This window comes from Elaeis guineensis, chromosome 2 (assembly GCF_000442705.2).
Source record: "Elaeis guineensis isolate ETL-2024a chromosome 2, EG11, whole genome shotgun sequence".
NCBI classification, from domain to species: Eukaryota; Viridiplantae; Streptophyta; class Magnoliopsida; order Arecales; family Arecaceae; genus Elaeis; species Elaeis guineensis.
Genome location: NC_025994.2, coordinates 76,834,755 through 76,850,553, shown reverse-complemented (window position 1 = coordinate 76,850,553; position 15,799 = coordinate 76,834,755). Strand labels below are relative to the sequence as shown.

Genomic DNA, 15,799 nt, shown 5'->3' with positions numbered 1-15,799 from the left:
TGCCATCGGAAGATGCAAACGTCAGAGACCAACTCTTTACAAGAAGAAAGGCAGAAAAGAAGAGGCAGGGGGAAGGAAAGGCCATCCACAATAAGAAGTTCGACTTTATTAATTTTGAAGACAAGCCGAAGGGAAATATGGCGACAAAAGAAAGATACAAGATCGGAGGTCTCAGACCTCGGGGGCAGGGGGTGGAGAGCTCGACGCGGGGGGCGCGGCTGCGACAGCAGCGGACGGAGGGGCGGCCTCGTCGTCAGACTCCTCCAAAAAGCCGAGATCAAGGTCGGGATATCTGCTGGCCATCCTCTCTCGGCAGAGCTCGAACCCCTTGGTGAACGCCTCCAGGCCGAACTGGACGTTCAGCTCCCTCATCTCCGCGGAGGTCTTGAACTCCTCCACTGCAAGGGTCCTGGCCTCCGAGACCAGAACCGGAGTTTGCTCGGCCAGATGGGCGACCTCGGCCTCCGCCTTCCTTACCGACTCCTCCAAACTTCGCCTCTCCTCCTCCCGGACTCGCCTTTCCTCTTCCCGGTCTTGTCTCTCTCTCTCCAGAGCCTCCCGGAGGGCGGCCACCTCGGCCGTCTTCGCTTGAAGACGAGCAACCTCGTCTTGGCAGCGCTCCTCCGCCCGAAGAAGATCCCTTCTCATGCGGCCTGACGCCTCAACATAGGCGAAGAGCTGGTGCCCGATCTGCAAAGACAAATAGAGAATTACAACAAAGACCGAGCAACTGAGCAAGTAAAAATCCGCTTACCTCAAGAAAGGACCCCAAGGTGTCCCAGGCCCGCTGCTCGGGATCGGCGCGGTCGATCCTCTCCACGACATCGGACAGGATGCAACCATCGAGCAGCCGGCGGATTAGGGCCTTGTCGTTGAAGGGGTTCTCCGATCCCCCCTCGGAGCAGACGGACTCGTCTGCAGCGGCTCGGTGGCTGCTCGGCCTGCGGGCCACCGATTTTCTCCTCCTCCCCGCGGCAGGCGCCTCCGCGGGGCGGACCTCCGGAATGGGGACCCCAGTCGGTGGGCTCCCTGAGGGAGCCCGGGGGGCCGCTGGCTCGGCATCCGAAGGAATGTCGATTGCCGGGGTCGCCTGGACGGGTGCGGCCAAGCCCGTCTCCTCCACCCTGGCCCTCTTCGCCGAGCCGGAAGTCGTCGCGCCCTTCCTTTTCTGGGCTCTCATGGCCTTGGCGAGCATCCGTGTGGCTTCGGCGTCCATTGCTAAAAAAAAAAAAAAAAAAAAAAAAAAACGGAAAAAGAAAAGAAGAAGGAAAAAGCAGCACCAATCAGTCCGAAAAAAAAAAAAAAAAAAAAAAAAAAAGAGAAGAAGAAGAAAGAAAAAAGAGAGAGAGAAAAGAGGAAAAAAGAGAGAGAAAGGAAGAGAGGGAAGAAGAAGACAAAAAAAGGAAGGATGTATACTTGCTGGATCTTGAGGGCTCAGGCCGATGTTGAAGAGAAGCGGCTCCCTCAGTAGGTTTGGAAGGGAAGGAGCGGGATAACTCAGGAGCTTCTGGGCGGCCTGAAGATCGTCCTCTCCCAGGCCAGGAGCCCGGCGGACGGAATCCCTCAGAGACCCCCAAGGGGACAGGCCCAATTCCAGGGTCGGGCAGTAAATGAAGAGAAATTTCCCCTTCCAGTTGTGAATCGAAGAAGGGGCGCCCTTCAGCAACCCCTTCTTACCGAACTGGGGGGAGAAGTACCACCAATCCTTCGCTGAAGGATGGCGTTTGAAAGTGTAGAAATGTCTGAACAGGGAGAGGGAAGGCTGGACCTCGGCTATGTGACAGAGGGAGAGAAATCCTATCAAAAACCTAAAGGAATTCGGGGCGACAGAAGCGAGAGAAATGTCTAAGAAACGAAAGAAGGCGGCAACAAAAGCTGGGAGCGGAAGCCGGAGTCCGGCACGGAATGCCTCCTGGTACAAACAGAAGCGATCAGGAGGGGGACCGTTGGCCCGGTCGGAGGGGCCAGGAAGCTCCAGATCGTACTCTGAAGGGACCCCGTACCGAGCCCTTATCAGGAGAAGTTCGTCCGGAGTCGACGAACAAGGAATAGCGCCCGGTGCGAAGACCGGGCGAGACCCTGCCCCAAACGCGGGTTCGTCCGCAGAGACAGGGGCCTGGGGGTTTGAAGCAGAAGAACTCCCAGAGCTTACGGGGGAAGAAGAATCGGAAGACATTTTTCTTTGGGGGAGAACCTAAAGGGCCCTAGAAATGCAAGCCGAGAAAGGAGGGGGACGTCGGAAGTCAACTCAGGAGAGGACACGAAAGAAGAGGAAGGAGGAGAGGACCCTAAGCGGTAAGAAGGAGAAGGTGGGCACTAACCTATCTTGCTCTGGGGGCCTGGGGAGCGAGGAACGGAAGGCGCCTACGGCTCGAGAGGGCGTTCGCTAGAGCAGACTCTCGGGGAGATGACAGACGCCGACAAGAAATCAGAAGCAGAGTGGGACGCCTGAAAGGGGGAGGACGGGTCTAAATAGACCCTGGGATCCGGCGCCATAATGATCTCGAATCCCCCAGGCCAGTCCGCATCCGACACGTGTCCCACTCCCCGTGGCAGACGGCTGAAGGCGGCTGGCGGTTGGCAGGGCCATAATTGCGCCGTACCTAGGCCAGCGTACCTGCGGGGTCTTCGAAGCGTCCCCTCGTACCGCCCCAATTCGAAAAGACTCCGGCACGCGCTCATTTAATGCCAAAATATCTGGGAGCGGCAGGGCGCGGGATTCGAAGGGACGGTTCCGGCTGTACTTCTGTGTACTTCCTTCGTTTGAAATTCAAAACTCGGATGTAGGGGGACTGGTGTTGGGTATAAAATACCCACAGCCGGAACCCACGGCGGAACCGCCATCAGCAAGCACAGCTCCGCTCGGACTCCTACGGGAGCCGGGCTCCACCGCCATCGGCAAGTGCAGCTCCGCCCGGACTCCTACGGGAGCCGGGCTCCACCGCCACCAGCAAGTGCAGCTCCGCCCGGACTCCTACGGGAGCCGGGCTCCACCGCCATCAGCAAGTGCAGCTCCGCTCGGACTCCTACGGGAGCCGGGCTCCACCGCCATCAGCAAGCGCAGCTCCGCCCGGACTCCTACGGGAGCCGGACTCCGCCGCCAACATCAAAACAGCTCCGCCCGGACTCCTATGGGAGCCGGGCTCCGCTCTCAATATCAATTGCTGGTAAGCTCAGTCCGGACTCCTATCAGAGCCGGACTTCACCCTTGACTTTGTTTGCAGCGCAGCTCCGCCCGGACTCCTACGGGAGCCGGGCTCCACCAACGACATCAGCACAGCTCCGCCCGGGCTCCTACGGGAGCCGGGCTCCACCGCCATCAGCAAGTGCAGCTCCGCCCGGACTCCTACGGGAGCCGGGCTCCACCGCCATCAGCAAGTGCAGCTCCGTCCGGACTCCTACGGGAGCCGGGCTCCACCGCCACCAGCAAGTGCAGCTCCGCCCGGACTCCTACGGGAGCCGGGCTCCACCGCCATCAGCAAGCGCAGCTCCGCCCGGACTCCTACGGGAGCCGGGCTCCACCAACGACATCAGCACAGCTCCGCCCGGGCTCCTACGGGAGCCGGGCTCTGCCGCCTCTGCCGCCATCCGCACTGCTCCGCCCGGACTCCTACGGGAGCTGGACTCCGCCGCTGGCATCAGAACAGCTCCGCCCGGACTCCTACGGGAGCCGGGCTCCGCTCACGACGGCTCCGACCATTGCCGAGCTTCAATCGACAGATCCACGCCCCCTAACAGGCCCTCAAAACGGCCGCGACCCTGCTCCACCTCCTGTGGCGTACTCCACGCAGTATCATCATTCCCTGACAAGCCGCAGCGGCCATAGCCGCCCTGCTCCACTTCCTGTGGCGGACTCCGCACAGCTCCATTATCCCCCTGGCAGGCCACAGTAACGGCCACGAACCTGCTCCACCTCCTGCGACGGATACCATGCGATTCTCCTGACGACGGACGCTGCTCCACCCCTCATAACGGATTCCACGTGGCAAGTCGAGGTGATACCCACGTGTCTGCTCCATTATCTTTCGCAATCAATTCCCCTGACCATGGGCGGCCCACTACCAGGCAGTTACACACGTCGCCATCAGTCCGTTGCCTCCCCCGCCTATAAAAGGGGGGACTCAGATACGTTATTTTTTAAGCTCTTTTGCCTTATCTCAAAACTCTGCTAAATTCTCCGTTCGAGCACTCCATTCTTGTTGAGGCAGAGAACTGACTTGAGCGTCGGAGGGTCTTGCCGGAGCAACCCCACCTCCGGTTTAGACTTCCCTTGCAGGTCCCGGCGGCGACCGCGGCTTCCTCAACTCCAGCTTCTCCGGCGCAGGCGGATTTTTGCACCAACACTTAAGAAAGATTTTTTTTTCTCGTTTGAAAAGAGGTATCCCAAAGACTTTATTGAGATGTTGGCAAGAGCAGCAAAATATGTGAATGCAGAGTAACGGACTCGGCATAGGGAGCACCCAAGCAATGAGCCTTGGGAAGAAAAAGAAAACCACGAACATAAGAGTAGGGAGCATAGGCGAGAAGGTAGGTGAGGCAACAAGAGGTCGCACTGATCCCGAACACCTCCACGAAATGATCAGACCAGGTCTCCCCCCTGACGCCGTCAATCTAGATCTCCACCTCAAAGATTTAATAGCTATACTACACTTAACGCACCTCAAGCTCAAATGCTGATGGAAATAGAACATCAGTGAGAACTGCTGAGGCCAAGGAGGATGACAACCCCACCTCACATGCGGAATACCAGAAAATACTATCGATACCATCAAGATCATGGCCACAATATCAAGGAATGTTGATAGCTCAAAGATGAGTTTGAGGCGCTCATCAGGTGGGGACAATTAAGATGGCATATCCAAGAATAGGCGAATCAAGAGGAAACCAGGTCTGAAAAACCTCATGCTAATGGTCCCCAAGAGAATAGACCTATGGTGGGCGTGATCCATACAATCTTTGAGAGGCAACTCGACGATCCAAACCTAGAGCCAAGCCAAGCCAAGGAAGAGAAGAAGCAGAAGATCGAAGATGAAGGCATCACTTTCTCCGATGCCGACCTTTAGAGAATAAAATCTCCTCACAATAACCCAATTGTAGTGACTTTGAATATTTCAAACTACAATGTATACTGTATCTTAATTGATAATGAAAGTTCCAAAGATGTTTTATTTTATGATGCTTTTGTAAGAATAGGTTTGGCTCAATCAGCTGAGGAGACTTGATTCTCCTTTAATTGGCTTTTTTGGTAATGTTGTACTAGTAGAAGGGGTTTCTCTCTCTCTCTCTGCCTGTGGGACGAACTCCAAACTAGTCAACTATCTAGGTCAACTTTTTGGTCATGAAATTCTGTCTACTTACAATGCTATATTAGGTTGATCAGGATTGAACACCCTCCGAGCCATGGTGTCAACTTATCACTTATTGATTTAGTTCCCCACTTTGCATGGGATTGATGAGGTCCAAGGAGACCAAAAATTAGTCAAGGAATGCAACATGGCGACTTTACGCGATGAGGCTCTCACAGAAACTCGACCTAGAGGAGAGCTCAATGTTTGGGACGAGCTAATGGAGACCTCATCCCAATTGTGTTAGAAGAGTCCGACCCAACTAGGACAATCCAGATCAATTCTAATTTGAATGATGATGACCACCAACACCTCATCTCATTTCTTCGATTCAACATAGACATATTTGCCTGATCGGCTTCAAATATACCGGGTATAGATCCAGAGGTTATTGTTCACCTTTTGAATATGGATTCGGAGCATCGTTCCATCAGACAGAAGAAGAGCAGTTTCATGCTAGAGAACTAGAAAGCCATAGAGGATGTGGACAAACTCTTGAAGGTAGACTTCGTTTGAAAGGTAAACTACCTCGAGTGGTTAGCCAATGTAATCCGGTCAAGAAGGCAAATGGAAAGTGACGCATACGTATTGACTATACCAACCTCAATAGGGCATGTCCCAAAGATAGAATCTACTGCCTCAGATCGATCAGTTGGTGGATGCTACATCGGATCACCAACTCCTCTCCTTCATGGATGTCTTCTCCGATTACAATCAAATCTGCATAGCCCCTGAGGACGAGGAGAGGACTATCTTTACCATTGACAAGCATCTTTTTTGTTATAGGGTTATGTCTTTTAGCCTAAAGAATGTAGAAGCAATTTAACAGAGGCTCATCAACAAGGTCTTCAAGGAGTAGATTGGGAGGAACATGAAAGTACACATGGACAACATGCTCGTAAAAAGGACCATCGAGAATCATATTGCTGACCTTAAAGAGACCTTTGCAATATTACAATGCTTTCACATGAAGTTCAACCAAGCAAGTGCACCTTGAAGGTTACCTTCGGTAAATTCCTCATCTTTATGGTGTTGCAGCATGGGATCGAGATGAAATTAAAGAAGATTCAAGCATTCCAGAAAATGACCTAACCGAGCACGATCAAGGAGGTGCAATGCCTCATGGGGAGAATTGTAGCCCTCAGTAGGTTCCTTTCAAGGTCAGTCGAGAAAAGTCTACCCTTCTTTGGAGTTCTAAAATGGACTAAGGACTTTCGATGGATGAGAGAATGCCAAGCTACATTCGATGAACTGAAAAGGTATCTCGGATCCCCAACACTCCTTAGCAAACTAGAATTCGATGAGGTCCTATACTTATACCTTGCGGTCTCTCCTCAAGCAATTAGTCGGTGCTCATCCTACAAGAAGGTGCACTTCAGAAACCCATATATTATATAAGCCAAGTCGTCTATGATATAGAGATCAGATACACAAAGCTGGAGAAAATGGTGTATGCAATTGTAATCTCGTAAAGAGGCTATATCCATATTTCCAAGCACATATAATTGCCATCCTCACCAACCAAACTATCAAGGTAGTGGAGTACCGACCTGAGACTTTAGATTGGCTAACCAAATAGGCCATTAAGCTCGAAAAGTTTTACATAAAATACCTCCTTCGGCCATCCATCAAGGCTCAAGCATTGGTAGATTTCATCTTGGAATGCACCATCTCTAAAGAGAAGGAGCTCACACTGAAACTCGAGACCAAAGAACCTGAGTGCTGGGTATTTCATGTGGATGGTTCTTCCAGTATAACAAGATCTGGGGTCGAACTGATCCTCATTAGCCCAAAAGGTGCAATTGCTGAATATGCTATGTGCTTTGCATTCAAAGCCTCTAAAAATGAAGCAGAATACAAAACCTTGATAGCCGGACTTAAAATTGTCAAAAAATTGGAAGTCCAACACCTAAGGATTTACATTGATTCACAACTCATCATCGGCCAGATACGAGATGAATACGACGTGTGAGAACCTAACATGGTTAAGTATCTAAAGAAAGTAAAGGATCTTATGTCTGACCTTGCGTCCTTGAACATTCAGCAAATTCCAAGGTTCGAGAATGTCAGAGCATACCTCTTGTCAAAGCTTGCCGCTATAGGAGTTGTCGACCTCAAGAGAAGCTCATATATGGAGACTTTGGAAAGTCCGAGTATCGAAGAAGCCCAAATGATATATAGACTGATCATGAGCTGAGCTGGATAGATCCGATTATTCAATTTGAGGGGTGAAACTCTATCTACCGACCATGAAGAGGCTAGAAAGTTGAAATACCAAGCACCTTGGTACCTGATGCATGTAAGCTATACAAGAGGTCCTATTCACCGCCACTGCTTCGGTGTCTTCGCCCATTAGAAGCAAATTACACTCTTGGAGAGGTTCATGAAAGCATTTGTGGCAACCACCTGAAAAGCAGAGTTCTTGGTTATAAAGTACTGCGACAAGGTTATTTTTGGTTGATGCTACAGCAGGATGCAGCCAATTTGGTGTGAAGATGTGATCAATGCCAGAGGAATGCTAGTATTCAACGATGAGCTTCAACCCCATGGTGCCAATTACGACACCTTGGCCTTTTGCCCAATGGGGTATGGATATCCTCAGATCCTTCTTGGTCTAGCAGCACAAAGGAAGTTTCTATTCATCACGATTGACTACTTCACAAAGTGGATAGAAGTAGAAGTGCTAGCACCCATCATCGAAGCAAAGGTTTGTGACTTTGTGTGAAAATCTATCATTTGCAGATTCAGCTTTCCATGAGCCATAATCACAGACAATGGGTGCTAGCTCGACAATACGAAATAAGTGGAGTTTTGTAGAGAGCTCGAAATTGCACATTGCATGACCTAGGTCGTGCATCCTCAAAATAATGTTGAGGTTGAGGTGACTAACCAAACTTTATTGCAGGGATTGAGAACCAGACTCGACTGAGCTAAAGGACTATGGGTTGAAGAACCCTACAACATACTTTAGGCCTATCAAAAGATGCAATGAATCTCTACTAGAGAAACACCGTTCAACTTGGCCTTCAGGATAGAAGTTGTAATACTACTTGAAGTCAGCCTACCTTCACTTAGGGTGGAAAAGTTCAACGATTCACTTAGGGTGGAAAAGTTCAACGAAGAAAGCAACTTGCATGATCCAAGGGTGAACTTGGACCTGTTGGAGGAGATGCAAGAGCGAGCTTGACTTTGAATAGCAACTTATCAGTAGAAAATGGCCTGATATTACAACTCAAGAATCAGAGAAAAAATCTTTCGAGTAGGGGATCTCATCCTATGAAGAGCTGAAGTGTCTCGCCCAGCAGAACAGAAAAAGTTATCACCAAATTGGAAGGGCCCGTATCATGTTGATGAGATGGTGTGCCCACAAGCATACCAACTCCATTGATTATATGGAGCACTAGTTCTTCGAACTTGAAATGCTGAAACTTGATGATTCTGTTACCCCTAATGTAATTATATTAACTAGCAATAAAGATTTACTTCTTGCAGATAAAAAATGCTTGCCCAATATTCTCTCATCAATAATGACCAACAGGTGCTTCTCGTCCTCGTACGAGTCCAGTAGAAGCCAGCGACACAGCATGGCCAACGTATGCTGCTTGTCCTCATATGAGTCAAGCAAAGGCCAGCGACATGACATGACCGGGTGCTCCTCATCTTCGTACCAGTCGAGGAGAGGCCAACGACACATCTAACAAATGCTCCTCATTATCGTATGAGTCAAGCAGAGGCCAACAATGCGACACGGCCAACTGGCACTCCTTGTCCTTAGATGAGTTGAGCAGAGGCCAAACATCAGGATCAAACAAGCATATCTCATCCTCAGACAGATGCACTTCACCCCTGGATGAGCTTCACGAAAATTGAGGATGAGGTTGATTGATCCACCGTGGTCCGATTCTTGTGACTTGGAAAATTTTATGGATAATAGAGAAAAATAAAATGACAAATGAAAATAAGCAGTAGAGACGAAGATGAAAATGTATAGTTTGCATGAAACATGAGAAGATTTATAATGGATGGGTTGGGCTGATTACAAAATCAACTCGATCGAAGCTGAGGAACTCATAAGTGGCCCAAGCACAATATCTGCTCAGCCATCATCGAGCTTAAGTACAAAAACAAAAGAAAAATAGAAAACAAGTCCTGTGCATTGGTGGGAGCGTCCGGCTTCTCAGATTAGACATCGGGCTCTGGGAGTACAATCACAAGCGAAGGCTAGGGGCAGCTCCTACATCTTCGACAAGCACATCCTCGACACCTCCCGACCTGATTTCCTCAGCACCTACATCCTCCTCATTAGCATCTAATGGGTTAAGGTTGATGTCTGGAAAAAGGCCTTTGACCTTGGCCTTGCAGTCCACGAAGCCTTCCAAATGAGAGTTAGCAGCAAATTCTAGCTTGGCTGTCATTAATTCTTCCAAGGAGTGAAAGGCCTTGACCACCGCAAGCTTCTCGGATTCCAACTTCTTCTCCCACTGAGCTACTGCCATATGGAGACCCTCGACCAATCGCACTTCAGCCTAGTTTCAAACATCGGCAACTTCGGCCTCTATTGATTTTACCTTGGCCTTTAGGGACTAAATTTTTCTGTCGGCCGCTTGCTTCAACTCTGAGACCTCATCACCTTTTTCTCCGCCTGAGCAGCTCGGGCCTCGAACTGAGCAGCTCTAGTCTCGGCCTCCTTCAAGGACTGCCAGGCTTCCTTCAAAATATCCATGAAGTGGTCCACATGGTGGATGAGTTGAGCAATAGACAAGATCAGAAAAAAGAGGAAAAGAAAAGGAAGAGAATTTTTTAAACTCACCTCGAAGAGAGTCATAGGAATGCTTAATGTAGTATCTAAGACTTTCCACGTTGATTGCCTCGACATCAACTGGAAGAATCATAGCCCGAAGTACTTCATAAGCAACTCAATCATTCGCGAAGTCCCACCTGAGATCCTAGACTCCCCGCCCAGGATGAGTAGTGGGTTTTTGAGAAGTCGAGGCTGGAGGGTCATCTTGGTGAAGAGAAATGCGTATAGAAATCCGTGTAGTCGCATCTCAGAGAAATGAAGATGCAGATGGAGGAATTGGTTCTCCTGGAGTGACTGATTTGAGAGGGGGGACGACTTGGGCCCCTGAGAAGGAACCCCCCTCTTCAACTCTGAACCCTAGATTGGCACCTGAGGAGAGCCGACGGTTGGTTAGGCAAGGATAGCCTCAGCTTGGCCCTACTTAGGGGCAGGAGCATCGCCCAAAGACTTCTTCCTTTTGGCAATGTAGCACAGAGCCTCGATCTCCTTAGGCTTCATGTCTAGAAAACAAGAATCATCAGTAAAAAGAAACTCAGGTGAAACACAAATTAAAGATGACTTACCCTGAGGATCACCCGAGCTCAACCCGACCTTATACAACATCTCCTTGGAAAGGAGCTTACGTAGAGGAGCAGTACAGTTGAAAATAAACTTCTAGGCCTTCTCCTTGGCATCGAAAAGTATCGGAGCCTTATTTGATGACCTTCGAGGTCGACCCTTGAAGTATCAAAACCTCGAGGCTGTTTGATTGAAACAAAAAAAATAATGCTCCTTCCCATGAACCGAGGAAGGAGCACCTCGAAAGAGATGCTGCCCCATCCGAGGAGATGCATATCACCATCCGACCTCCTTGGGGTGTCTCTTAAATGAGAAATACATCTGAAAGAGACAAATGGTTGGTTAGCACCAAGAAGGAAATAATGAGAAAAAAGCTACTATGAGACCATGAGTTTAGTGCCATGCTACAGGGAGCTATTTGAAAAGTTCTAAGGAGCTCTACAACAAAAATATGAAGAGGCAACCTAAGGCTTGCTTTTAAAGACTCTTCTTAGAGTCCAATTCGACATCGAAAAGGACTAACCATCCGATCCTCGGGACTGATGAGCTCCAGCCTAAATTCAGGAGGGATTTGGTATTGGAGGTGGATGACCTCAAGATTCCATGGGTGAGGACAAAGGCCACTCGAAAAGGGCTGAAATTCGACATCTCGCTAACCTCAGAGCTCCCTAAGGAGAGCTCACCACTAGAATAAGGACCCTCATTGGACTGGTCCCGATCAGAGGACCAAGTGTCGGGAGACGAGCTTGATATACTCACCCTCAGCATGATTCAAAGAAGCAAGAAAAAGAAAAAAAGCTAACCTAGAGTAGTGATGACCGAATAACCCAAGGGTTCGACCTTAGAGGTTGGAGGTCAGAGGGCAGAGGTCAGAGTTCGCAGCTTTGCTATAGCCGAAGATGACTACAACCGTTGATGGTGATCAATAGAGATTGCCAGAAAATGCATAAGTGCTCCACTCCTCTCCTGCGATGGCAAAACTATGAACAGTAAAAGTAAAATCCGAGAGATCAACTGCCTATTTATAGAAGCTCAAATGGTTTCGAATTGATGATAATTCGTCTAGCTACCATTGATGATTGCCAAGTGGCAACCCGAGGTCGGTCACAACTGACCTCATATGGATCCATGATTTCACAGTCCAGATCAATAGATCAAGGAGATCAGCAATGCCGATTCGTGACACATGTCCACACCCCTACTAGCGCCTGAGCTCGACTGTAAAAGTATATTCTTCACTACGTTGGTCTTGACTTCGAATTTTTACTCTCTTTGACCAACCTCTATCTGAGCTCGGACTTGAAAGTGGGGGCAAACCATTGTGGATCGTTACTTTGGCGTTGGCCGACCAGGTCCTGGGGCACAATTGAGGTAGCTAAGGATTGGCCACGACCAACCTGGAGGAGTTACGGATAATGGTCTGAATTGAACAGGTCATCCGATCCAACAACAAGACCGTTTTAAGAAAGCAATCTTCTCATGGCCGCATAAATAGCAGATAAGGAAGCTCTAACTACCAAGATCAGATTATGCTCCCAAATGAAAACTATGGGCTGGCTCCGCATCACAAATATGGAACCACGATCTCCACCAGTGCAATCCGCATGCAGTTTTCGCAAATGGCTAGTTCCCCAGCATATGCGACTCTTACTGTCCTTCTATAAATAGAGAGAAAAGGGGACCCAGGTCAGCTCTTAAAAGTCCTCAAAAATTTTTTCTACTGTTCTCCAATTTTCAACTAACTTGAACATCGGAGAGTCTCCACCACCAGAAAATATTTCGATCAGGGCCTTTTTACAGGTCCTGTTCCAGCACCCGAGAGTTCTTCAGTTCCTCATCTCCAGTCGAGGCATCCGCCAACCAGCTTCCACCTGAGGAGATCATTCCCGACCTCTTCGACTTGGGATTTGGGAGCAACACAACCAGCAAAAAATGATTCTTCAATCATACAGAATAAGGTGATTTAACTTAGAAAAAATAGCACAACAAATATCCAATAGATTAATGGAAGCATAGTATGCTTCACTAAAATTAGGGCTCAAAAACTCTAAAAAAAAAAACTTTCCACTATTTCTTGACATCAATATCAAGAAAGGAATCAAACATTGAAATAAAGTTTCGACCTTTTTGATCAAATTATCTCCAAGAGGCATCCTTTATTCAGAAAAGGATGCGCAACGCAGTATGATTAGTTAAAACATTAGTTCAAGAAAAATAAAATTATATCCCTTAGTTTTCGAAAACCAGAATCAAGAAAAGAACCAACATCAAGGCAATGTTTCAATTGTTGAACCAAAGAACTCCTAGAAAGACCTTCTTAAGGAGAAAAAATCGGGAAAAAAATTGGGATGTACCGAATATAAAGATTCTCATGATGACGACGGCATCGAGGCCGCAAGACGTGAGGAGGTCCTCCTCGGAGGGCTCCAGTCCCTTGCGGACCCAGGTGGGCGAGGGGAGGAGGCTCTCGATGTTGAATTCTCTCCACCGGCAGGCCCGCCCCTTGGCGACGAGGCAGGGGACGTAGAACTTGACGTTCCCTAGCTGCTTCTGAATGATGGAGTAAAGGGCGAGGAATAGCCAGCGGAGGCCGAGGTTCATCCCCACCGAGGTCAGCAAAGCCGAGACGATCATCATCCACAACAAAACTAAATGAAGGAAAAGAAGGATGGTTTGGGATTGTCATGAGTAGGATCCCCCGTATCGTTTCTTTTATTTACACAGGACTGAATTCACCGTCATAAGCGTAATAACTTTCCACAGTGGCTCATCATGGGCATAATAACTTTAATCATAGAAGTAGGGACCATCCATGGTTCCAGCTCATCATAATATTAATTACATCTTTAATATTCGGGATAATGGTTGGTTTGTCCCCCCCTCGCCGGGCCAAGAAGAACGCTCGATTGATCTGGAAAGCACAAAAATTCATTTTTATCATTTCCTTTTTTTTTTTTTGATTATTTCTAAAACTTCGACTAATTTAAACATCGGAGAATTTCACATTGGACAACCTTCGACAATTAGACTTTTGGTTCCAGGTTTAGAAACCGTCTACCTCAGACTTTTGATGAATATTCAGCTTGTCTTCTCATCGGACCTTCAGCTCGATCATCCATCGACCACTGAAGTTTAGTAGCAATAGTTTGATGCTAGAGGAAGTTCTTTTTAGCTTTATTGAGAAGGAGAGAGAGTCAGTGATGATAAGAACTAGGGCACAACATGCATCCGCCAGCTCTCATTGATAGTCATCTCAATAAAATGACCAGCTGGATTGATGCCTCAATCTTGGTCTTATTGGAGTAACTTTTTCAAGTTGTGGATGTCAGAAAATAGCAAGGATCATATCATAGAGGTCCTTGAAGGCCAGCAACAAAGCAACATAAAAATAGCCTTCAGAATTTCAATAGCCTTGTAAATCTTGTCGGTAGGATTTTCTTCTGCAATTTGAACCTCTTCTCTACCAGATCTGAAATCTACCTTTTGAGATCTGGAAGCACCCTTGATGAGGCATCCAAAAAATAAAATATGGAGGCATGAAACTCCTCTTGGGCGGCCAAGAGGGGGTGCACAAAAGGGGGCGTGCACAAAGGAGGGCGTTAGAAACCCTGGCGCCTCCTTTCTTTCTTTTTTGGAATTGGTAGCCGAGAAACCCTAGGGTTTCTTGTTGCTAGAATATGGAGAAGATCAGAGATGAGAGGAAGGAAGAGAGAGAAGGTTAGGGAGAAAATAATTTAGTATTCATTCGCTTCATCGAATCAGAATACGATGTATCTTTATATACAGGATCAATGTGATTCAATCCAAAAACTCTCCTGGCTAACTCAATCTATTGCGCTCACCCAAGCCCATGTATACCCATGACTTGATCTAATCTCATAATCTTGGACTCAATCCTAGCCTAAATATAAGTTAGTCCCTCAAGATCCAAAATTTATGAACCTCAAGATCCGAAAGGCTGATAGAGTTTTGCCCTAGGATCCAAATTAGCCCTAGAAACCCCATGACCACCTTATGGAGTTTGGACCTTGACCTTAATCTTGGTCTTTTGAGCCTTGGGAGCACCACATAAGGCCCAACAATCTCCACCTTGGTGCTCTAAAGCCTCAACCAACTCCATCCTGTCCATCAAGTATATTAGTATCACACATTTTCGAAAGCTGTCCCGTGGAAGTACCTTCATCAGTGCATCCACTGGATTCTCTTTGGTGTGGACCTTCACCAGCTCCACCTCACCTTCTTCCACAAGCTCTCTGATCTGATGATACCTGATATTGATGTGCTCCATCTTTGCATGGTAGACAGAGTTCTGTGCAAGTAACAGTACACTCTGACTGTCGCAGTATACCTTGACGGCCTCCTGAAAGAGGCCCATCTTCAATGCTAAGCCCTTCAACCATAGGGCCACATTCACTATCCCCGTAATGCCAATGTACTCCACCTCAGTCGTGGATAAGGCTGTGATGGACTGCAAGCACGATCTTTAAGAAACGGAACCTCCAAACAGGCTAAATACAAAATCTATCGTCGACCATCGAGTGTCCATGTCTCCTCTGAAATCCACATCCATGAACCCTCCTATCAGCCCCTGAGCCTCCTTGGACATGTTGGAGAATCCCTCGGCACCTCCTTGCTATCCGTAACAGATGCCAACTCTAACAGTACCCATCAAGTACCTGAAGATCATTTTCAGTGCTCGCCAGTGCTCCTTGCTAGGCTGCACCATGAACCTGTTGATTTGACTCACTGCATGGGCAATATCTGGCCTACAATACACCATGACGTATATAAGGATCCCCACACCAGAGGCATATGGCACTCTCTCCATCTCCTGAGCCTCCATCTCAGTCTGTGGTGACATCATCTTCAAGAGTCTAAAGTATCCGGTGAGTGGTAGCTCCATCGATTTTGCATCCTTCATCCTAAACCTCTCTAAGATCTTCTTGATGTAACCTCTCTGAGATAAATGTAGCACCTTCTAAGATCGATCTCTAAAGATTTCTATGCCTAAGATTTTTCTTACAGACCCCAAATCCTTCATCTCAAACTCCCAAGACAATGCTGCTTTCAGTTCCTACACAACCTTCCTACTTTT

At 48.1% G+C, this 15,799-nt stretch overlaps 2 protein-coding genes across 6 annotated transcripts in view; both read right to left on the bottom strand.

Moving 5' to 3' along the window:
• Positions 1–13,407, bottom strand: part of LOC105057711 (protein ACCELERATED CELL DEATH 6) — a 31,413-nt gene extending 18,006 nt beyond the window's left edge. For all 5 annotated transcript variants that reach the window (XM_073251870.1, XM_073251869.1, XM_073251872.1 and 2 more), the window contains exon 1: positions 13,059–13,407. The gene's annotated coding sequence lies outside the window, so the exon portion shown is untranslated. The remainder of the gene's footprint in view (positions 1–13,058) is intronic.
• Positions 172–9,039, bottom strand: LOC140855275 (uncharacterized). The gene is made up of 5 exons (XM_073251143.1): positions 8,829–9,039; positions 7,636–7,751; positions 6,058–6,147; positions 755–997; positions 172–690 (listed from the first exon to the last, which is right to left on the bottom strand). Exons 1-5 carry the CDS (start codon positions 9,037–9,039, stop codon positions 172–174), a joined length of 1,179 nt encoding a protein of 392 aa, XP_073107244.1.
• Positions 13,408–15,799: the final 2,392 nt, after the last annotated feature.

Excerpts from the sequence above, each read along its gene's own strand:
- LOC140855275 (XM_073251143.1), bottom strand. The coding sequence starts at position 9,039 with ATGTGTCGTTGGCCTCTCCTCGACTGGTACGAAGATGAGGAGCACCCG. Across the intron at positions 7,752-8,828 it reads GCATTTTTTATCTGCAAGAA|GTGGTTGCCACAAATGCTTT; the intron begins GTAAATCTTTAT and ends TCTGCTTTTCAG. Across the intron at positions 6,148-7,635 it reads GTATAGCTTACATGCATCAG|GCTAAAAGACATAACCCTAT; the intron begins GTACCAAGGTGC and ends TACATTCTTTAG.